Raw genomic sequence first — 22,868 nt, 5'->3', positions numbered from 1 at the left:
ATTTTTTTTTTTAAACATAGGCTGAGTCTGACATTATCCTGACTAGACGCCACATTGGCTGGACTCACTCAATAATTGTCAGACTATTGCCTTCCCAATACCTTCATCAGCAAAGCCCCTAAATCTTCTATTTTGGCTTTAGGAGGAAGCTTCAATGAGAACCTTTTTAATCTGTTTGAACTCAGACCCTCATTTCATCATTAGAATAATTTGATATTAAATTATGTCACTATTGTAATTTTTTGATCAGACTAAAAATGAAAGAGAAATACATTACTGTAATGGAAACCAAACAAAAGGCATGGAAGAAAAAAGAGAGATTCCAAAGAATAAGCCAAGATTTTGCAGTAGATAAGGTAACGCAAGTGTGGCCAGATCACAAATCACAGAGCTAGTTTGAGTGCAGCTGTTGAGTATAAGACATAAATCAAGGGAAAGACTAAACAAGGCACACCTCAAAGGGCAGAAGCCATCAACAGAGGTCAGAACAAAATGTCAGACTAATAAAACGTGTGTCAGGGGAGCTCAAGGACAAAAATACATACCCAGGAAGTTGCTGGGGAGAAAGTTGAAGGAAAATTAGATCATCTGGCTGGCAAGTATGGTGGTTAGGCTGTAAAGCAGCTGAAAATATCCTGATCAGTTGTCAAGAGACCTAAGCTTTAATCCCAGCCCTGACACCTAGTAATCATGTTACTGTGGACCTCCCTGAACCTCAGTTTCCTCATCTGAAAAATGGAGATGATAAAACTTGAACTCCTTTCACTTTCAGCTAATTGCAAGGGAAACCCTTGTAAATGTTGAAGCTCAGTAGGCATATGAGTTAGGGTTATCACATCAACATCAGAAAATCACCATCACCATCATCAGGAGGAAAAGGGAAGGAGCAAACAACTGCCCAGAGATGTTTCGGTATCTGGATGCATGAAAGAACCTCAGAGAACATTTGTTGTTGTTGTCCTTCACTTTTGAGAGAACCAGTGGCACCATGGATGATGTCTTAACTTGCATGTGAATTGGATTTAAGTGAGGCAGAGTTAGGAAAAGTCCTCAGCTTCACTCTCTCTTCCAAAGTCATTAAAGTCCAATCACAAGGTAAAAGTCAAGATGGCTTGGCAATGGCCCAGCAGAAAGTGGGTGACCTTGGTATCTTCAATGTCTGCCCAAGCTCTGAGCACTCCACAGCACCTGCTTTAGCTGCCTTCATTGCCATTGGAACAGGTTATTCTCATCTGCCCATTCCACTAGGGGAAGTCTTCACAGGTTTGGGGTAGATATCCCCCTAACTCACCAGTGGGTTTGAGGTCAACCTCATTTAACTCATCTGCTGAGATGGTTTTACTGTGCATATCACAGCTTCTTTGATCCACAGGTGAGAATTGGATGAATTAGGTGGACACCAAATTAGGAGGCATAGCCCTAGAAAGGTGAGTCTTCACACCAGAGGTGTTAGTGCTTCTGAATACCCCATACACTCCAGAGAACAGTCCATACTTCTGAGCAGAATATGAGATGCCCAGGGTTCTTCAGTCAGTTTTGGCATCTGCATGTTGAATACATATCAACCATCAACACTGCCAAGCAGCCAGACTAGGACGAGACTTGCCCCAGTCCTGGTCACCCTGGCAAGTAAAGTTCTCCAAATTTCCTTGGGTCCAGAGTGGCTCTCAAAAATCTGAACCCTCTGTGTGTTGAAGGTGACATTTTATAGATAAGGAAACTGAGGTGAGGAAGACAAGAAGGGAAAAAAGCTTAGAGGATGACTTAGGAGGGGACCTGAATGATAATAGCATCCAGCCCCTCATTTGCTAGGGAGATGGAAGTCATGGAAGGGAAGTAACCTCCCCTTGGTGACAGAGGCAGGGAAGAGTTGGGTCTCCAAGATCCCTATTCTAGCCAAACTCACCGGAAAAGGCACTCTCTGGCATTTAGCAGGCAGATCTAATTACCTACTTTGTGACTGGACAGTTCCTAGGCCATAGGGATGGAAAGATGAAAAAGAGAGCATCTATGCCCCAAGGAACTTACATTCTTATGTAGTGAGTTAGAACATTCCCAGCATTGTAATTGCATTACACAAGCAGCAATTATTTACTGTGAGTACTCGGCTAGGTCAACCCATCTGTAGCTTTCCTTTCCTTAGCCTGTTAAGGTTTACAAACTGCTTTCCTCTTTAAAACAAACAAACAAACAAACAAACTGAGGAAGGTGGTGTTATCATTCCCGTTTTACAGATAGGGAGCCTTTCACAATGGGCTCCAGAGTACCTTTCCAATGTATTGTACCTTTCTATCCTTGAGGCATCCTAGGTGTCAGCCAAACTGGTTACCTTGGTTTCCCTAAACCTGGCGTCTCACCTGCTGCTTCCATACTGTCATCATCTGCTCTTTGGCCTCCTCCAACACTAGGCCTTTCCTGGTGCCTGAGTTCTTAGACATCACCTTCCCTCAGTACGGCAGTTAAGAGGTACTTGCTTTGCAGAGATAAATGGATTTTTGAGTGAATCACTGAGCTCAGTTAGAGGTGGAAGTTGCGGGGTGGGCTGGGTGGGGAATGGAGATGTCCAGAGAGAGCTGGAATGTGAAGCAGGAGCTGGTAAAGCCAGCTGGCTCTAAGGAGCTGCTAGAGCAGAGTTTGCACCACTTACTTGTTAATCACCTTGTTTTCCCCAAGGCAAGAGGTCCAAAGCTGGGTGGATTAACTTCCCCCGAGACTGGGGGCCATTTTTTTTCAGCTCATCTTTTCTCGAGGTTCTATTCCAAGTGGGGAGAAGTCAGCAACATGGGCTGCAAGATGTCACAGGGTGGACAGCTGGATTCATGAAGGTCACTTGGCCAAGGTCACTGAGCAGTGACTCATACAAAGATAAACAGGACACAGCCTCTGTCCTTGAGCTGTCCGGGAAAGACTATCCCAAATCCAAAAGAAGGAGAAAGTGATAGGTTCATAGCAAGATTGGGCCATATTCTGAGTGTGCCCGGAAGGGAGAGAGAATTTCTGGGCCCTGGATGAGGTACCATTTAAGTTGGGCCTTGAAAGAAGGGTAAGCACTTTAAATGGTAGCGATGGAAGAAAGCTGGTGGCCTGTCACATTCTCTCTGGTTTAGAGGGGTCTGTGTTTTATCCAGCCACAACATTGGCCTGGTGTGAGCTGTCCTGGCTCAGAGGACCCTCGGCATTGATGCACTCTCTGCTGCAGTCAGCTCTGACCCAGGGGGGCTGAGCACTGCAGAGTATGCCAGAGCCAATGGGCACCATCTTGGGCACCTGACACATGTCACTAAGGGGTTGACCTTTGAACTCCATGACTTTTCCTTCAGTTTGAGTTCTACTAGCCTTCATTCTGCACTTCAGGACCAACCTTGATAAAGGTCTTTCCTAGGAGATGTGCTCTATCACAAGCCAGTTATTTTATTTTATTTTGGTTTGTTTGTTTTTTTAGGCAATGGGGTTGAGTGACTTACCCAGGGTCACACAGCTAGTAAGTGCTACGTGTCTGAGGCTGTATTTAAACTCAGGTCCTCCTGAATCTAGGGCCAGTGCTCTATCCACTGCACCACTTAGCTGCCCCTACAAGCCAGTTATTGCTACAGTTTATTAATTATAGAATCTGCAATTCAAAGTTGGAAGGAGCTTTGGAGGTCATCAAAATCGCCTTCTTCATATACAGATGAGGAAACTGAGGCATAGAGAATTATAGCTAGCAAGTATCTGAGGCAGAATTTGAAACCAGGTCTTCCTGACTCCAAGTCCAGTGTTCTGATCATTTCCAAGGCCAATGACGAGATGCCCCTGAAAGGACACCCTCTCTTGGGACAGATTCCAACAAGGTTTGTGGTGTCTCAGCTTCCCTTTAAATTCATATTTGTCTGGTGACCCAGCTTTTTACCTGAAGTCTTCTTCAAATACATTTCCCAGGAAGCCACTCATGCTGGAAGGCTCCATGATGGCCTAAGAGAATTACTTCTGTACTTATGAATCCTCTCAAATGGAATGAGACTGGGAGTGTGGGTGTGTTAGGGCTGTGTGTTTCACACGTGATTTTGTAATCTACAAGCTCTTCTCTTCTTCAACGTCATTGCTTATCTCTGTCTCTCCCCTCTCTTGGCTGGCAAACATGTCATTGCATGAGCTTATGGGGCCTAAGGGTCAAAAGCCCCCCTGTTTATAAAAGAGGAAACTGAGGCCTACAGCTGGGGGAAGGGATTTGCTTAGGGACACACAGATGGCCCGTCCTTCTTGACCTCTGTAGCCTTTGTCAGTGCTGGCCATCCTCTTCCTGGAAGCTCTCTTCTCTCTGAGCTTTTGATCCCATGGGTGTCTCAAACTCAGTATCTCCAAAATGGAATTTATCTTTTACCCCAAGCCCTGTCCTCCTCTTAACATTCCTATTACTAGAGAGGGCACCACCATCCTTCAGGTCACCCATGTTTACAATCTCGAAGTCATTTTTCACTTCTTTTTCTCATTCACCACCACCCCTCCTCTGCATCCAATCTGTGGTCAAATCTTGCTTCTCCCACCCCAGCCTCTCCCTATGTGTCCCCTTCTCCCCAGTCACATAGGCACCCCTGGGTGCAGGCCCTTATCAACACATGCCTGCACTGTTGCAGTAGCCTGGCCTCACTGCACCTAGTCTCTCCTCAATCCAATTCATCCTCACACTCAGCTGTCAGTGATTTTCCTAAAGCACAGATTTGATGAAGCCAAACCCTTTCTCAATAAACTCAGTGATTCTATATTGACTCTAGGATTAAATTGCAGACTCCTCTGTCATTTAAAGCCCTCCACCTCCTGGATCCTCCACCTTTTCAGGATCACTGGACATGACCCGCTGCGTACCTCTCCCTTCCTTTGGACAGTCTGCCCCATCTGTGTGCCTGGAACCCACACCCCCTCCACCTTTGCCCTTTGGAATCCGTAGGTCCCACCTAAGCTCCCAATTAAGATGCCATCTTCAAATGAGCATTCTTGACCCCAGCTCCTAGTGACTTTTCTCCACTTGCTTTGAGTTTGCTCTGTACATGCCTTGTATTTATTACCATGTGAGGGTGTTGCATCCCCCCGCCCCCACAGAGTAAAGGCTTTTTGAGGGCAGGAATGGCCTGTTGCACTTTTGTTGATGAATCTGCAGTGCCCAGCAAAGCAAGGACCTGGCATCAAATGAATGCTTAGTAAATGAGAATTGACTTATTGATTATTTGATCTGGCAAAGTCGGACTGGAATCTGATGTGGCTTTAGGGCCAGTGTTCCAGCCAGGATACCGTCATACCTTTTTCTTTTTTAACCTCAAAAGGATTAGAGATTTGTCCAGTGTCACACAGGTACTGGGTTCAAAGGCCATGGTTCTACACAGGGTCTCTCACCCCAATTGCAGTATTCTTTCCAATATAGTATATTTCTTTAATTCTGGTCAATCTAGGTAAGTAAGAGAACCATTCTTCAGAACAAAGGTTTTGGGTCAGAGAGGAAGCACAGTGCCATAGCTAGAAGGAGAGTCAGGAAGACCCAGGTTCAAATTCTGCCTCTAGCTATGTGACCATGGGAAAGCCATTGAATGTCTCTGAGCCCCACTTTCCTCATCTATAAAATGATGGAGTTAGACTGGATGGCCTCCAAGGTCCTCTACCTCCAAATCTGTGATCTTATTCAACCCCTTTATTTTACAGATAAGGAAATGGAAGTCTAGTAAAGGCAAGGGACTTGGCCAAGGGCATATAGGTAGAAAGTAGCAAAGTCAGGATTTGAACCCTAGTACTTGACATTCAGATTTGGGGTTTTCACTCCCTGCTTTATCCAGAGACAACTGGAAATTAATGTGTAAATGGATTTTTAAATGCCAACCCCCACTCTTTCCACAAAGGGGCTCCTGCTCTGGACTCACAACAATTTTGTCTAGTCCTGAGGGAGCTCGACCCAAAAGAGAGTGGAATGAGGCTTAACTTGATATTTCTGACTCATTTTCTCCAGACCAGAGCCCTGGGTAAAACTCTTAAATAAAGTCTGGCTATAATTCATGATCAGAGTCTCCCAAAAGTAGGTTAACAGAACCCCTTTTAGAAGAGATACTCCACCAACAAAGGAGATAGCAGAAATGCTTAAACCAAACCAAACAAAAACCCTCCACAGGGCATAATAAGAACTCAGCCCCTATTATCCAGCTTTCTAGTACTATTCCAAAGGTAGGCCACATTCAGCTCAGAGCTGCACTGACCAATCAGCTCACAAGTCCAGGTCTCCAGATCAAGCATGACAAGATGTAGATTTTCTTAGTTCTTTCAGCTATAGGATCTTCCTGGAGATGAGAAGTTGCTGAAGGAACCACCTCCCTTTGGGTAAAAAGCTCTGACTTCTTATTGGACAAGGCTACTTAAAGAGCTGGAAACATCTGTTTCTCAGGATCACCATGGGGTGACTTGAGCTTGGGGAAAGAGACAAAGCAGAAAATTTCATATTCTCCTAGGCAAGTGGATGTTCTTGCTATCATGTTTGTGTGATTACCATTGTGGTGGGGGGGGGAGGTGAAGTTAAAGAATTCCCCCTCCCACTCTCCCTAGAAGTCTAAAAAAAAGAAACTGGTATTGGGTGAGATCTACAAAGAGACCAGGTCCTGGAGCCTTGAAGCTCTCTCAGCATCACAACTTAAAGTCCAGAGAGTCAATGGCTTTGCTAGGCTGGGTAGCCAATCATTTTGGCAGAGTCTGCAATGACAGAGGCTTCTAAGTGTGGGGAACATGTGGCCCTGGAGCCACATATTGGTCCTCTAGGTCCTCAAGAGGTCAAAGGGATCCTTTTTTTAAAAAAAGGGGGGATTTGTTCTGTGCAGTTTGGATTCAAAGTGCCACACTCAAGGACCCAGAGGGCCAGAGTTTCCCCACACCTGTGGTCACACAGGACCCACTAGCCTTCCATTTCATTTACTAAGGGACTAGAACATGGGTCCCACCACTAAGATTCAAGGCACTTATTTCTAGCTCCATAGGAGGTGTCTCAAGTCTTCCCTCATCGCCCCTACTGCATAAAAATTCTGAGACTTTTCTTCTGGAGAGAAAAGCTGAATACAGCCAGGACACTGGGAACTCTCATTAAGGATAAGGGAGGGGGGGGACAATTAAAGGTTTCTTTTTTCCCTAGTCTTTGGTCTGAGATTGTAAAGGACCTCCCACCCTCACTGAAAAAGCTGAGTCTTAAGCTTCTGGGCTTTAAGCTAAAACAGGAATGGAAGAGCCCCTGCTCTTTGTAGGAGGAAAGGATAGCACCTCAGGTGAAAGTTCCAGCTGGAGCCCAGAATGAGAATGATGCCAAGTTTAGAGAAGACAGTGTCTATTCATACCTGACCTGGGTGGGTTCAAAGGATGAATGAGAGGCTGCAGAGTTAGTTGATCATTCTCTCCTGCATAATCCATCAATATTTTTATAGCAAATGCTTTGTAAGTCAGAGGTGATCAGTAGCCCACATCCTCACCAGGATAGGAAAGGTAAACACGACACTCATAACTTATACATTTAAGAGCTTTACTGAGATGTAGCCCAGTCTACTACTGAGCAATAATAATGAGGGAGAGCCTTGTAATGTGCCTGCCTTCAATTTTTCTCCCAAGTCTGTGATGAATCCATGTACAGGATAGTAAGCACATGAGATGACAAGGGTTCTAGGTCTTTACAATCTAAGATGTCAAATTTGGGGAGTTAGTAGCTACTCTCCAGATTTATAATCTCACTTTGGATTTTCCAACATTTAATTGTTGGGGAGACTAAGGATTTTCTTTGTCTCTATTCTAAAATATAAGCTTTGGGATCTTTGGACATTCTAACTAGGGAGATGGTAAAGAAAATAAGGGAAAATTTGGAGTAACTGGATGGCATAGAATTCATGGATGCCCTTGCTGATAGGTCACTTATCTATATACATGAAGAAGTTTAGGATTTGGAAACCTAGGCAAGACAGCTCACAGCTCAAGAATGGAAGGAAAAAGTAAATAACAAAAACAACAAAACAGAAATTAAGAATAGCATTTACCTTGTCCTTGGTCTAAGTGCATGCCTTAGCTCCTAGCCATGTCTTATCTCTCTTCTTAGAGGGTCAATCTGTCCAATTAGGATTGTTGGTAATATTTAGCTAGGCCAGAAGTGTTCATGATGAAAGACTTTTGCAACAATGTCCATCTAGATGATTCTCGTGTCTTTTTTGTATCTCTAGCTTGATGTACTTTCCATGTAGAAAACGCTAAGTAAAGATTTCCTAAACTGTATCAATTCCACATAACAACCCTTCAAATACATGAAGACAGTTGTTCCCAAGCACATACTTGGCCCCATGTCTTCTCTTCTTGAGTTTAAACAGTCCCAATTCTTTCCACTGATCCTCATTGTCTCTATGGCTTTCATTGTCCTGCTTGCCCTCTTCTGGACCTGGTCCAGGTGGTCAGTATCCTTCCAGAAATGTGCCCTGAGCACTGTTGCCTTCTGACATGGTGTTTGTTATTGTGGCTAATTCTCCAAGATGGCTCTATTAAAACTCACTGGGGATGAGGCGAGGTCATCAGTGGCAAGACATTCAAATCCAAGCTACTTCCTTAGTCCTCCCATTAAAACTACACAAGAATTATCTGATTTCCTTTTTGTGCTTCAGTTAAATTTAACAAGCATTTACCAATCACCCATTATGGGCCAGCACTGTCCTAGGTGCTGGAAATACAAAGATAAAAAGCAAAAGTCCCTTCTCTTGAAGAACTTAGATTCTCCTGGTGGAAAACAGCATTGCCCAGATAAGGCTTTATAAAATACAGTCGTAGTGAAGGCCTTGAGTAAGAGGTGTATTTTGAACTGAACCTTGAAGGGAGTTAGAGATTCTGGATGGAAAATGAAGAGGGAGAGCATTTCAGTCACGGGGCACAGTCTGTCATGTTCCTGTTTTCCACCAGGAGCTGCAGAGACCAAACATCAACATGGATAATTGCAATGAACAACAATCATTCTCGACTCTTCACTGTCCCTCATTTCCTCCCTCTAATCAGCTGCCCCTCCTTAACAGCTCTTCAGTCTGGCCCCTTCCTGCCATTTCACATGCCAACACCCTGGAATATTGCAAAAGTCTCCCTCTTCTCCAAGCCACCCTCTACACAATTGTAAAAGTGGTATTCCTGAAGCACAGATCTGACCATGTCACTCTCTTGCTCAAGAATCTTCTATCATTCCCCACTTCCTTTAGGATAAACTACAATCTCCTCTGCTCAACATTAAAAATCCAACCCATGTTTCTGCACCGCTATCACATTTCTCCTTGTCGTTTCCTCCATTTCCACCCAAACTGACCTAGTTCCTGTTCCACACATACGACATTCCATATCACATCTGGTTTGCCTTCATTATTTCCAGGACCTAGAACCATCTGCCTGCTCGTTTCTGTTTTGTAGCATTCTCTGGCTTCCTTTAAAGAGCTCAGGTGAGCTCCTACAAGTGGCACTTCTTGATCTCTCTAGCTGTAAATGTTCTCCACCCACAACATTATTTTTATTCATTTTCTACTATATCCTTTTCACATCCTGAACATTAAAAGTGATTTTGTGTAAAGAAAAGAGCTACATAGAATGGTAAAGAAAATAGGATATTGCTTTTGTCATAGTTGAACATTTTAACGCCTTAAAGGAGTAGTAAAATACCTTTGGTTTAATAAAAATTGCTAAAACATTTGTATAAAGAAACACAGTTGTCAGATGGGATATAAGCAGTTTGAGACAGAAAGTAAACTGTAGCATAAATGTAGAGACATAAATCACCTTATGTAAAATGTAGGGTGATCACTCGTATGTATGTGAAGATTTTATGGTTTAAAGAGGCAGACGATGAACTATTATTAAAAAACTGGAAAAATGTGAGCATGAGGAAGCAGTTTCAAAGGCCCAGAATTAAATTATGGACCACATTGAGAACAGAGAGCTCCAGGGCCGAATGGTCCCTTGGCTCATTTGCATGTAACTGTTTTAAGACAGGATAGTAAAACTCACAAAGTGGGGAAAAAATCATGTAAGTCTTTGGAGACTAAGGGATGTTCAAATAATGACTATTGATTTTATGTGGGGGATAAGATGAGCTGTTAGCGTTAAAGTGAACGGTGAGCCAACGAGTTGCAAGGGACTCTGATTGAAGCCACTGAGAGATCAGGGAGAAGGGAGAATTCCCAGACTCTAAAGCATAGCCACCACTTTGAGAGGCAGGATATGGACTACGATCCAGGAGAGGAGATGGAGAAGGAGTCAGAGGCGGGAGAGATTGGATACAGGACAGCCTTTGCATCGGTCAGTCAATCAGCAAGCATCTAATCAAGCATCAGATACCAGAGTGAGAGAAGAGAATGGGAGGGAGAAGTGGCATCAATGCGTTATCTGATGAAGAGCTGGGATGAAGGCAGAGCTTTCCACGTGAGGACCTTGAGGCAAGAAGAAAAAGTCGATCCGATCACTATGAGGAGTGCGATGGAGAGTCAGTTAGGGAGGAGGAAAATAATTGTTCATTGCAGTGGGGGCCCACTTGAGATCAGAGCACTTTGTCATGGCCCCACTCAGTTCCACTGTGTGATCTCTCCAGGACTGTTGAGCGGCAGGAGCCTAGCAGCAGAGAGGGCCAACGGCAGGCACGGTCCAGGGCTAGTGACCAAAGGGCAAGGCGGTTACAGATTCGAGGCTTGAAGATGGATCAACTTGAATTGGTTAAGTATAGTTTCAAGTTTGGAGTTGGTGTTCAGTACTTTCAGTCATGTCTGACTCTCTGCGACTCTATTTGGGGTTTTCTTGGCAAAGACATTGGAGTGGTTTGCCATTTCCTTCTCCGGCTCATTTTTATAGATGAGGAAACTGAGGCAAACAGGATTAAGTGGCTTGCCCCAGAATACACAGGTAGTAAGTGTCTGAGGCAAGATTTGAACTCAGGTCTTCCTGACTCCAGGCTTGGCACTGTGTGCACTGCAGCACACTGGTGATGATGCAGAAGATTACTGATGGATTAAAGGCTTGGAGGTAATAGTGAGGCTAAAGAATTGAGAGAGGAAGAATAAGACATGGGGAGAAATGGAATGAGAGGAGGCTCGATAAAAGGATATACAAAAAGATAAAGGAATTTAAGAATTCTTGAAGTAGAACATTTGGGAGTGATCAAGGATGTGACCATACCTGGAGTGGCTGATGGGTACATCACAGGAGTTGGTGAGGGTGAGGAACTGGGAGACATCAATGTGTACATTGAAGCCCTCTGGAATAAGGGAAGGTGTTGAGACAGAGAGGAAGCCTGTGAGCCAGGCACAGAATTCCTTGAGAACAGAGGAGGGATAACCTGGGGACCAAACACTGTCCCCAGTATCTGGACTGGGAGGTAGAGCTGGGTGGAATGAACCTCAAAGGAGGAAAGGTCAGCAGAAGGAGAGTATGGAAGTCATCATGGAAAGCAGGGACATGCCAAGTCAGCCTGCATGACCAGTGGCTCAGGGACAGGAGAGAAGGTGCCCCTGAGACTAGGCAGGGAAGGGGAGGGAGGGAGGGGCTATCTTTTGGGGAGAGACAGGCTTCTGAGGGTGTCAGGAGAGGGAAAGAACACGGGGTGGAGAGATTTAAGAAGAGGCTTCTTAACCAAGGAACAGGGATCCCAGAGGGCACATATCATGCACTTCATTAATGTTTATTGAATTAAATAAAACTTATTGAAATATGTCCATTTAAAGGGGGACAAATCCTTTACCTTAGAAAACTAAAACCCCAAATTATCAGACATACACACTTTTTTGAGGCATAGGGGAATTTAAAAAAAATAAAAGTTGTCTCTGAGTTATCTTAGTTCTCCATTTCAGGATGTTACAAATCTATCCACCCTGAGTCAGCAAGAGAGGAAAACCACGTGGATTCATGGGGATTAGAGATGTACAGGATTGTAGAGGTCATCTTTCCCAAAAAACCCATTACTACAGATGAGGAAAGTGAGGCCAAGAGATGAGAAGGTGCTTGTATAAGGTTAAAAAAAATCAATGGGATTTGAACCCTGGTATCCCCCCCACCTGCCCCAGTCCCCTCAGAGCTCTTTCCACCATTGCCCACTGTGGTTGTGACACTCTCAGATTAAACTGAGAAAGGCTTAGGTTGCCCCAAATCCTGTGCCTAATGATGTCTTAAACATACACACGTATGTATGTATATGTATATGTGTATATTGTGTGCGTGTGTGTGTGTGTGTGTGTGTGTTCATTTAAGAAACACCCAATGAGGAATCACCCTCACCCTTGTGTCACCCTCCTGGTGTGGACCAGCCCTTACTCTGCAGTCTTACAGAATGGCCAAGTGAGACAATCCCATGGTTTGGGGGCATGTTTTCACCCCCTTTTCAGGAGGGCTCTAGAAGAGTCTCTCAGTTCTCTGCTGGGAGCTCACTGATTCTGTTCTCAGGGTAGGGGTGTTTCTTCATCTTGCACCTGGTGCCACTCTGGATTTTGGAGCTCAATCAGTCCAACCCCCTTCATTATACCCTGGAGAAGAATGAGGCCAGGGACTTCTCCAAGGTCACATTGGTCATAAGGTCACAGAAGAGGGATTTGAGCCATGGTTTTCTGGCTCCATATCTCAATGTTCCCCTCTTCCATGCTGCCTTTCTCCCTCAGGCTCGTACCTCTAGACAGAACAGGAAGGATGATGGGGTGGGGAAGAGAAAGGGGGTAGGTAAACTGATCTGAGTTAAATGGCATCTTGGCTAGGGGGCCTGGGCTTCTCCCCCTCTGGAGGGGGGAAGGTTTTGAGTAGGGGAAGATAGCTCCCAATACCCTCTCATCTCCCTTTTAGACTCTTCTTCCTCCTGGTTCTCTCTCTCCCCTCCACCACCCCAGTCTCTTCCAGTCCTCTGGCTACCCAAAACTTGCCCCCTGTATCCTTCCCTCCAATGCTCCAGGCTCCAAAACTTTGCTGCCTTTTGCTCTCTCTAAATATCAAAACTGAAAAAAAAATGTGATTCCCTCTGAGCAGCTTACCATCAAGAAAGGTTAGAGATTGAACTCATTCAGTCTAAGGTGTGAATGGTTAACATCTCTGTCTTTTAGGCCATAGGGTTATAACCATTCAATAAATATTTGTCACCTGCCTCTTGCATGCCAGGCATTGATTGTACTTGGTGCTGAAGACCAAACAAAAGCCTCCCACCCTCCAGGAGCTTGCCGGGAGAATTGTTCGACCATACATACATGATCTACATCCAGCATTGGGGGAAGGGGCTGGTACCTGAGGGAATCAGGAAGGGCTTTTGGCAGCAGTTGAACTGGGAAGGGGAGCATTCTGGCATGGGGGGGGGAGTAGAGGGAGGGGAGGAGTTTTTGCAACCCTATAAATAAGGTCTTGCCAAATGAAGTTCCTTGTGCAATCAGCCTAGGAAGGAGTGTGGGTAGGAGGCATGGTGAGGGCTTCTTGTCAAACCAAATTAACCACTTCTGATTCTATGTCAGGCCAGCTGGGGAAGCTCTCTGGGGCCAGGTCCCTCAGTACATACTAGCTCCATCTGTAGGAGAGGCCAGTGCAGGGAGGGAGAGAAGGAATAAAGAGCCTTTGCCTTCACCCTCAGCACCTTACCCTGCTGGAAGGAGTCAGTCATGGCTGTTCTCTTCCTTCCCCCCCCCCCGCCACCATTTTCTTACCCTGAGACTGACTCTCTGGCTATCCCAGCAGATTTCCCCCATCAGTGAATATGGAGGTAAGGAGAACAATTCCTTATGGCCCACCACTCCAGTGTCATCTGGCCTGGCCTTACTTCCCAGCACTAGAAGGTATCAGTAGCCAGGTTCCAAAGCCAGGCCAAGATAAGCCCCTTTTGAAGAAGCTAAAAATGGCTCCCTTGCACCCCCCAAACTGGGCTTCCTTGGATGACAGATCCAGAAGTCTACAGAGGGGTTTTCCTGCTTCCCAGGCATGAAGGACCTCTAATATCAGGGTATGCTAGCTGGGTGAACTTCCATTGCTAAGGAGATTTTTGACTGGCCAAGTCTGTGCCAAAAGCTAGGCCAGCCTAGGTATAAAGGACAGCTTAATCTTCATGACTCTCCATTAATTGAGCTTTGAAAGTCCACTTTGAGAATTCCACTGCTGCCCTTTACCTTCTGCCCAGCAGAAGCCATGGTTCTTATAAGGCAGACCTCCTTTTGTGCGAGATGGTGACTGAGACCTGGGAGGCGGAACTGATTCTTTTCCCAATTGACTGACATGATAATTCCAGACATGTTTTATCTTCATTTTGACTTAGATTCAAATTCTTGTCCATTTCCAGCCAAGTGACCTTGGCAAAAACAGGCCTTGCTCTAAGCTTCCCTTTCCTCCTCTACCAATCAAATGGGGTCGGCTCAGCTGATCTCTGAGGACCCCTTTAGCTTTGCTGTAGTGAAACAAAGGGCAGGTTTGGGAGTCAGGAAGACATGGATTCAAATCCCATCACAGATGTTAACAATGACCTTGGAAAAAGCCCTCATCTTCCAACAAGCATGGTACACTCAGGGACCTCCAAGAGCCTTCCAGTCCTAGATCTGTGGTTCTATATCTGATTCCATTCATTATCAGCCTTCAGTGGGTATGGGTGCAGAGTTCTGGTGCCTCACAGGCTCTCTGACAATAATAATTAGTCACACACACCCCAAGGCCAGTGGGGTGACTCTTGTGCTTTGGGTTACCCTTTTTGTAAAACACATGTTCTCACCACCCAGAACAAAGTTGTGATTGAGGGCTCCAGAAAAATGTGCCAGTGGAGAAAACATTCCATTCCAACTGCTCCTGCCACAGTGGAGTCCTCCAGCTCATGCTCTGTTCATACAACAGCATGGCTGTGCCCTGAGGATGCCAAAGAGGCTACTAGCTAGAGGCAATGGAAAGGAACCTTCTGATAAGGAGTGGCACAAGGACTGTCATCTAAGCTAGTGTAGTCAGTGCCCACCCTAAGGAGATCTCAGCTCCTTGAAGAACTGGGGTCATTGCTTTCATGGAACATTCACAAAATCTTATGCAAAGAGCTGTGATCCTTCCCCCAGAAGACTTCTGGACTGTAGTCAGTTGGAATTGATAATTATAGCCCCTTGTGTTAAGAAATGCTTTCTTAAAGTAATCAAAGGAACTTGGTTATTGTTCTTGGTAAGTGGACCCTTCTTCAAGAAAGACACTTGAGAGAAAGTTATCCTAGTGTTGTGCCCAAGGAAGCCCTCTGCTACTCTGCAATGAACTAATTTAATTCCATTATTCAAGAAGCACTGGCCCATCCTCATGCAGCCCTGTATCTCTGACTGGGCACTCAAGCTCCCAGCTGGGACCCTGGCCTTCAGTGTGTGCAGCAACCTTGTACCTACTATGCTAGCATTTATAGAGAGCTTAAAGGTTTGTGAAGTGCTTTATATGCATTATCTCATTTTGTCTTCACAACAGCCCTGGGAGGTAGGTGCCTTATTATCTTTACAGATGAGGAAACTGAGGCAGACAGAGGTTGTGACTTGCCTAGGGCCACACAGATAGTTCATGTCTGAGGGTGGATTTGAACTCGCATCTCCCTGACTCCAAGTCCAGCATGGTATCCTTTGTGCCACTGAGCTTCCTCTACACATATACACAAAGGCATCTAGGGGTCCCGTTGTGATGGGAGAGCCTTGAATGTCAGGCTCATTCCACTGTGAGCTCCTCAAGAGTTGGGGTTGTCTTTTTCCTCTTTTTTGTATCCCCAGTACTTAGCACAGTGCCTGGTACAGAGTAGGTGCTTAATAAATATTTGTTGAATGAAGGAATGAAAGGATCAAGAGTTTACATATAACTATAACTAGGTGGTTCAGTGGATAGAGCTCAGGAAGATTTGAGTTTGAATTCAACCTTAGACACTCACTAGCTGTGTGATGCTGGGCAAATCACTTACCATCTGTCTGCCTTAATCCACTGGAGAAGGAAATGGCAAGCCACTCCAGTATCTTTGCCAAGAAAACCCTGGTATGATCCATAGAGTTACAAAGAGTCAGACAGGACTGAACAACTGAACACTAACATAGAAATGAAGGGTTTGCAGCAGGGAAGAGCACTGATCAGAGAATGTCCTGGGACAATGTTTACTCAATGGCGTGGTGGTGAGGACAATTCATCACAAAGGGTGGGGGATGGAGGTATGGGGACCAGTTAGTCAGCAGCACACATGGGGAACAGCAAGGCTTTGAGGGAATTAAAACAGAAAGTGGCAGTGAGAATTAACAGAACCACACTGACTCCATCTTGTGACTCAATATGGCTCTAGCTTAGTTTCTATTCCATTATGGGTCTAGTTCTATTTCTGTCCTGTGAGAGAACTGTATTCACTTGTGAGAATTGGGAGAAAACCTTATTGCGTTGTTTGAACCTAGCCCTGCATGGTTGGGAAACTGGACCACCTCTCCCCGTTGCTTAGAGACCCTTAACCAAGAACCAACATTATGCTGATTAGAAACTCAGTCAAATCCAAAGATTGATGCAAGAGGTTTTCTCACAATTACATAACTCAAGCGCCACATGTCTTATCTGAAAACTGGCCCTGTTCTGTCTGATCAGTTATTGTTTTCATGTTCCTTTGCTTGAATACATACATACTTGGGGGAGGGGGAAAGTGAGACACCTCTTGTTCTGATTGCAGGCAATTGCACCTGTTTGCTCTCCCCCTCCCAATTTGGACAGTTTCTAATCTTTCCTCCAATTAGAAATCAGATCACCTGGTTATCCAAGTTAATTGTTTTCTTTTAATTAGGTGGTCTTATTTGATTAAATTGTTTTTAATGCATAAAGATCTGTCTCTCCCTATAGTCAGGGTCCAGTGCCCAAGCTAAGGAGACATGGTCCTGGTTTATTATACAGTTAGTATTCATTATGTAAGAAACTGAGAAGTTTAGAAGCTCAAACCTTTGTTTTCTCAGTCATTTCATCTTTCACCTGCCATAGCTTTAATGACAGAGAGAGACAGACAGACAGAGACACAGAGAGACAGAGACAGGGAGAGAGACTGAGAGAGAGAGAGACAAAGACGGGGGGTTGAGAGAGAGAGAGAGAGAGAGAGAGAGAGAGAGAGAGAGAGAGAGAGAGAGAGAGAGAGAGAGAGAATCTTCTTTGAAACAATGCAATCAATCCTCCTTTTCATGGAAAGCCCTCAAGTTTTTTTTTAATTCCATTTCATTCTCATCCTGTGCTTAAAACTTATTTTGTTTATGATTCTTTAAACTGTTTTAAATTGTTAAACAGAAGGAAATTAATTGTACAATTGACCATTCTCTAATCAATCACAGTTTGCAGTTCAAAATTTGACCAGAATGAGGACATTTGCAAATTCCACATCCACATCCAAATACAAAACTAATGAATTTGGCTAAAATAGTTACTCTTGGTATCAAATAAGTTGCAGATGTCTCATGGGGATTTTCTTTTTCACAGCTGCAGCTCCAATCAAAACTGTCCGACTTGTGGGTGGCAGCCAGCCCAATGAAGGCCGGGTAGAGATTTTCCACAATGGCCACTGGGGCACTGTCTGTGATGACCGTTGGGAGATGCGAAATGGATTGGTTGTGTGTAAGAGTTTGGGCTACTCTGGGGTTGAAAAGGTGCATAAGGATGCCTACTTCGGAAGTGGTAAGCCCTTTATGGGAAATCTGTTGCAACTAAGATTAGATGGACAGATACATAGACAGACAGATAGATAGATAGATAGATAGATAGATAGATAGATAGATAGATAGATAGATAGATAGATAGAGAGATAGATAGATAGATAGATAGATAGATAGATAGATATATAGATAGAAGAAGATAGGATAGGATGGATGGATGGGTGGGTGGGACAGCCAGCCAGATTGATAAGAGAGATGACAGTAGGTCCATAGATAGATATAGATGAATGAGTGTAACAACTGATTCTCTAGGGGGAAAAAAGTAAGCAGGACATGTTTTTCAGTTAAATCTGTGTTATTACATTTTCTCCATTATTCTCTTAAGTCTAGACACTGAACAAAACAATCAAACAAGCCCTAGATTGTGGCATTGGCCTATTTCCAAGGCATAAACGCTCACAATGAACATTGAACAGTCTGCTATCTGTATTTAGCACATCGCTGATTCCAACCAGCTTCGTCTTAAAGGAGAATAGTTCTTCCTGATTGACAGAAGCCAGATAGGGAGGATGGAGAGGTCTCCTCCTCCTGCTTAATCCCCTGAAAAAAACAGAAAAACTCTTGGATGTTTCCTGTGTGGCTTTTCTGCCTCTTCATATCTGAGCAGTGAGTCCATTTAATTCTATTTAATGTAAGATTTCCCACCATGGAGAGCTCTCCACTTGACAAATACATGAACAGCATTCAAAAAACACTGAGTCCTGGCATTCACAACAGGGGCAGCAGAGGGGATTACGTGGCACCCATCTTTGTTTCTATGGCCACGTACATTGTTATCTGCTCCCACTCCTCCCTGGATTAAAAGAGGTTTGGCTGGAGTCACTGCAGTTTCATGCCATATCTTTTTCTCATTTTTATTTTTTTCTTCTAGCTTTGTATTCTTTTTTAATCTGTTCTTTAACAACAGTGATCTGGCTTCTGATTACTAGTGGACTGATGGCTGATTCAGGGCTGACTGCCGCTTCAGTAATAAGGTGTTAAAGTTGAGGGTTAAAGTATAATTAACTTCTGTGCCTGGGTGTGTGTTTGTGGGTACGTTATAATATTGTGCTGGATGTGTCCTGAATCTTCTTGAGGACAGTATGTGCCATGTTTCAGCATAAGACTTCTCCATGCTCTCTCTGTTCCAGCCTCTCTCATTCCTTACTTCCTGATTCACTGTTTTCCAACATTTTTTTCATCATCCTTGCCTTCTGCCTTTGAGTTACAGTCCCTGGGTATCAGATTAAATTCTGACTTAATTTAGTTTACAGAAGGAAGTGGCTGGTTTTCCAAAGCCATATTCCACAGCAAGCTACATCTTTACTGTCACACAAGTGGCTGAAAGATGGCGAAAACACAAGATTGAATTGGGCTTTTGGATCATTGAGTATAAAAAACCATTTGGTAGAGAAAACCATTGGCATAAAGACTTTGCCCAACAAGGTGTTTCCCTTCCAGATAGAACATTCAACAAAGTTCTTTGAAAGATAAAACAACAGAAATAATCTTGTTTGTTGCCCTCCCCCTTCCCAATGTTTGACATCAGACAAGGCATAAAACTGGGGGATAGTGTTTGCCAGCCATGTTTGCCACAGTTAAGAAGGAAATCCAAGGCAGTGCAAGTCAAGGAGGGATTATCCATGGAGGATGAGGTCCTTTAGGTGATCCTCTGTGGATGGCATTGAACCCCGAAACATGGCAGAGCCTCCTCAATGAGTCAGCCAGCCAAACAGCATTTGTTGAGGGCTTACTGTTGACTGACAACCACACAAAGCACTGGGGATACAAAGAAAAGGCAAAAGACAGCAGCTGCCCTCAGGCAGCTCATAGTCTAATGGCAAGGCAACATGTAAACAATTATGTATAAACAATGTATGAACAGGATAAACTGAAGGTTGTCTCAGAAAAAATGCAGTGAGATGAAGGAGGGCAGGGAAAAGCTTGTTGCAGAAAGTGGAACTTTAGCTGGGCCTTGGAGGAAGCCAGGGAAGTCAGGAAATGGAAATGAGGAGAGAGAACATTCCAGGCATGGGGCATGGCTCCTTAAAAGGCACAGAACTGAATGATGGAATGCTGTGTTCTAGGAACAACAAAAGGCCAATCTCACTGGATCAAAGAGTACACACATGGAGCAAGGTGTCAGAAGACTGCAAAAGAGGAGAGGCCAAGTTATGAAGGGCTTAAAAGAGAAATGAAGGAATTTATGATATTTGATCCTGGAAGTGAGAGAGTCACTAGAGTTTATTGAATGAGGATGGGGTGTGTGAAATAGTCAAAATTGTGCTTTAGGGAGATCGCTTTGACAGATGAATGGAGATTGAACTGGAGAGGGAAGAGAATTGAGGCAGGCAGACCCACCAGCATTTATTGCAATAGTCCAGGTATGAGGTGATCAGGTCCTATACCACCATGGGGGCACCAGAGGAGAAGAGGGAGTATTTATGAGAAAAATTTTGAAGGTAAAGATAACATGGCCTAACAACTGATTTGCTTTGGGGTTAGGAGAGAGGGAGGCATGAGACAGAGGGAGGAGTTGGGCAAGGCAAGCCCTAAGAAGCTGTGAGTGGACAGAAAAGGAACTGGGAAGGGAAGGAATGAGGAAGGCTGGGGAAATCCTGGCCTGTTTGCCAAAGCATGACCCTAATGGAGGGATGTAGCAGCCAAGGGATTCCCTATCCTTGAAAAGAGACTCAGCCAAGCAAAGTCACCCCGAAGAAATTTAAGGATGAAAATTCATGAAATAGTCACATGAACATTTGATTTTCTTCACTTGTGAAATGGGAAAATTAGAGGGCTAATTGATATAATTAATGTATTTAAGTACCATGCACATAAATGTGTTGTTCAGTCCTATCAGTTGCATCTAACTCTTCGTGACCCAGCTTGAGGTTTTCTTGGCAAAGATACTGGAGTGGTTTGTCATTTCCTTTTCCAATTCATTTTTACAGATGAGGAAACGGAGGCAAACAGGGTTGAATGTGCCCAGGGTCACACAGCTAATAAGAGTCTGAGGCCACATTTGAACTCAGGGAGATAAGTCTTCCTGAATCCAGGCCCAGTGCTCTAGACACTGTGACATCTAGCTGCCTTTTACATAAGTGGTAGCAATTTTTATTATCATGATTATTATTATCATGACCCCAAACTCCTTGAAGCAGCTCACCTTTTTAAGACAAAGATCCTTCCAGTGTTATTGCATGGCTTTGAGTCAGGGAATACTATAGAATCCAAAAAAATCAAGTTTCATTCCAAGGACAATGGAGAGGAATATGGTGGGCATGGAGAGTCTAAAACACATTTCAAACGAGAACATTTGACAAAGTTGTATAAGGGATGTCAGCAAAGAAATGCATAAGTGAAAAGGAAGAGGGCTCAATCACACAGTGATAGCTAGGGGTAACCAGAAGATAGCATTATTGGTAACCTTCCCCCTCCCCATGTCAAGAGAAATCAAGGAAGACCTCAGTATGTTGGGTGACTTCTCTGTTGTGAACTCATGCCTAGCTTGAGCTCTGTCTGCATGGTTTGAAGAAACACTCATGTCAAAGAGATTTATATATTTGAGTCTCATTGGGCCCTGATGGTGACCCTGGGCTCTCAAGGGCTAGATTAATAGAGGAAAAGCTCTAGCAGGTCCTGCCAGTGGAAAAATGGTTCAATTACTGCTCCAGAGGTGGATAGCATGCCTGTAGCCTGAGGACCTGCCCAGCCACGAACAAAGAAACTTCACCACGTGGCTAGCTACCAGGGACAAAGAAAGGTCTGACCATTTTACTCATGAAATTGTTGACAAAGATGAGGAGAGACAGCCCCTGGGGTTCAAACAAAGATCATTGGAAATATGCAAATAAGAAGTAGTGTTCTAAGCTCAGAGCTGCTTCCAGTGGGTTGCTGTGCATAATTAAACAAGCTCAAGGCATAGATTCAAGAATAACAAATAGACTGAAATGGGCAGTGAAATCCTGAGTTGAATAAATGAACCAGACTGCCAACTCAGTGATTTGCAAGGCCTGTTCTTCCTGCTTAGGGATTATCCACCACCCTGGGGCCTGCTCCAGATTGTTTCTTGGCTTGAAATGGATGACGTTCAAGGTGGAGGAATGGCATTTCACTTGGGGGCAGACATTTTCCTCGGGAATATTGAACTTTGGACTAAAATGTTAGTCAACAAGTATTTATTCAGCGTCAGCCACTGTGCTAGGTGCTAGGGATAAAAAAAAAAACAAGCCCAGAGACAGTCCCTGGCCTCAAGGAGCTCACAGTTTAATCCTACAGATAGCATGCAAACAATCGTGTACAGATGAGACACACAGAATAAATTGGAGGTCATCAGTAAAGGGAAGGCATTTGCACTTGGGGGAGCAGACAAAGGCTTTCTATAGAAGGTGGGATTTTAGGTGGGACTTGAAGGAAGAAATGGGAGGTCCCAGGATTACTTTTGGGTTCTAAATAGACATTGGTCTGGTTACATCCACCTCAGCCCGGTTCCCCAGCAGCTAAAATCATGGAAATGGAAGCCCTCCTTCCTCCCATTCCTCCAAGTCTGAGAGTTGATTCAGGCACATCTTTAAACAAAATGAGAATTTTGCTTCTTGGTTTTCAGAACCTCAAAGGGTTCTGCTGGTCCAGGAAAGCTGTTACAATGGAGAGAGAACAAAGCTGCATGTAAAGGTTTAGGTGCAAGACCACATACTACATTCCTCCTGCACCTCCTATTTGCTGCTGCCTGTGGACAATATGAAGATTCTAATGAGTCCAAAACTGACCCTAATTTACCAGGCATACAGGAGCAAAGACAAAGATGACGCCACAAGACTCCTTCTGGATGGAGTCTACACCATCTCTGAGCTCATACACACCCAACAAATCGTGGATTCTGTCAGGACAAATCTTGCAATAATTTGGCACATTCTCATATAAGATGATGACCAAGATGAGGGCAGTGGATCAGCTGGATGGTCTGGTGAATTGGTCTGACCCTGATCTGAGCCTTCCCAGCTCATTCTGTGCCTTTTCCATTTGGAATCTTCCCACGGCCTCCATATTCAGTGAATGGTCAAGTATCCTTAATTGTACCCCCATATCATCTCTTGGGTTTGGCCCCTTCTCTTGATTCACACATTGCCACTCCAATTTGTGTCATGGTCACCTCTCCCCTAAAATATTAGAATAGCCTCTCCATTGGTCATCCTGATTCCAGGCTCCCCCTTTTTCCAAGGA

The 22,868-nt window shown here is 44.3% G+C and overlaps 1 protein-coding gene across 1 annotated transcript in view; it reads left to right on the top strand.

Moving 5' to 3' along the window:
• Nucleotides 1-22,868, top strand: part of MSR1 (macrophage scavenger receptor 1) — a 77,009-nt gene that overhangs the window by 50,365 nt on the left and 3,776 nt on the right. The window contains 1 exon segment of the mRNA XM_078148130.1: nucleotides 17,434-17,628. Coding sequence (XP_078004256.1) covers nucleotides 17,434-17,628 — 195 coding nt within the window.

Source organism: Phascolarctos cinereus, unplaced genomic scaffold (genome assembly GCF_003287225.1).
Source record: "Phascolarctos cinereus isolate Bilbo 61053 unplaced genomic scaffold, phaCin_HiC Scaffold_9;HRSCAF=440, whole genome shotgun sequence".
Lineage (NCBI taxonomy): Eukaryota > Metazoa > Chordata > Mammalia > Diprotodontia > Phascolarctidae > Phascolarctos > Phascolarctos cinereus.
Note: the sequence above shows the minus strand (reverse complement) of the source record. Positions and strands in the feature narration are given on the sequence as shown.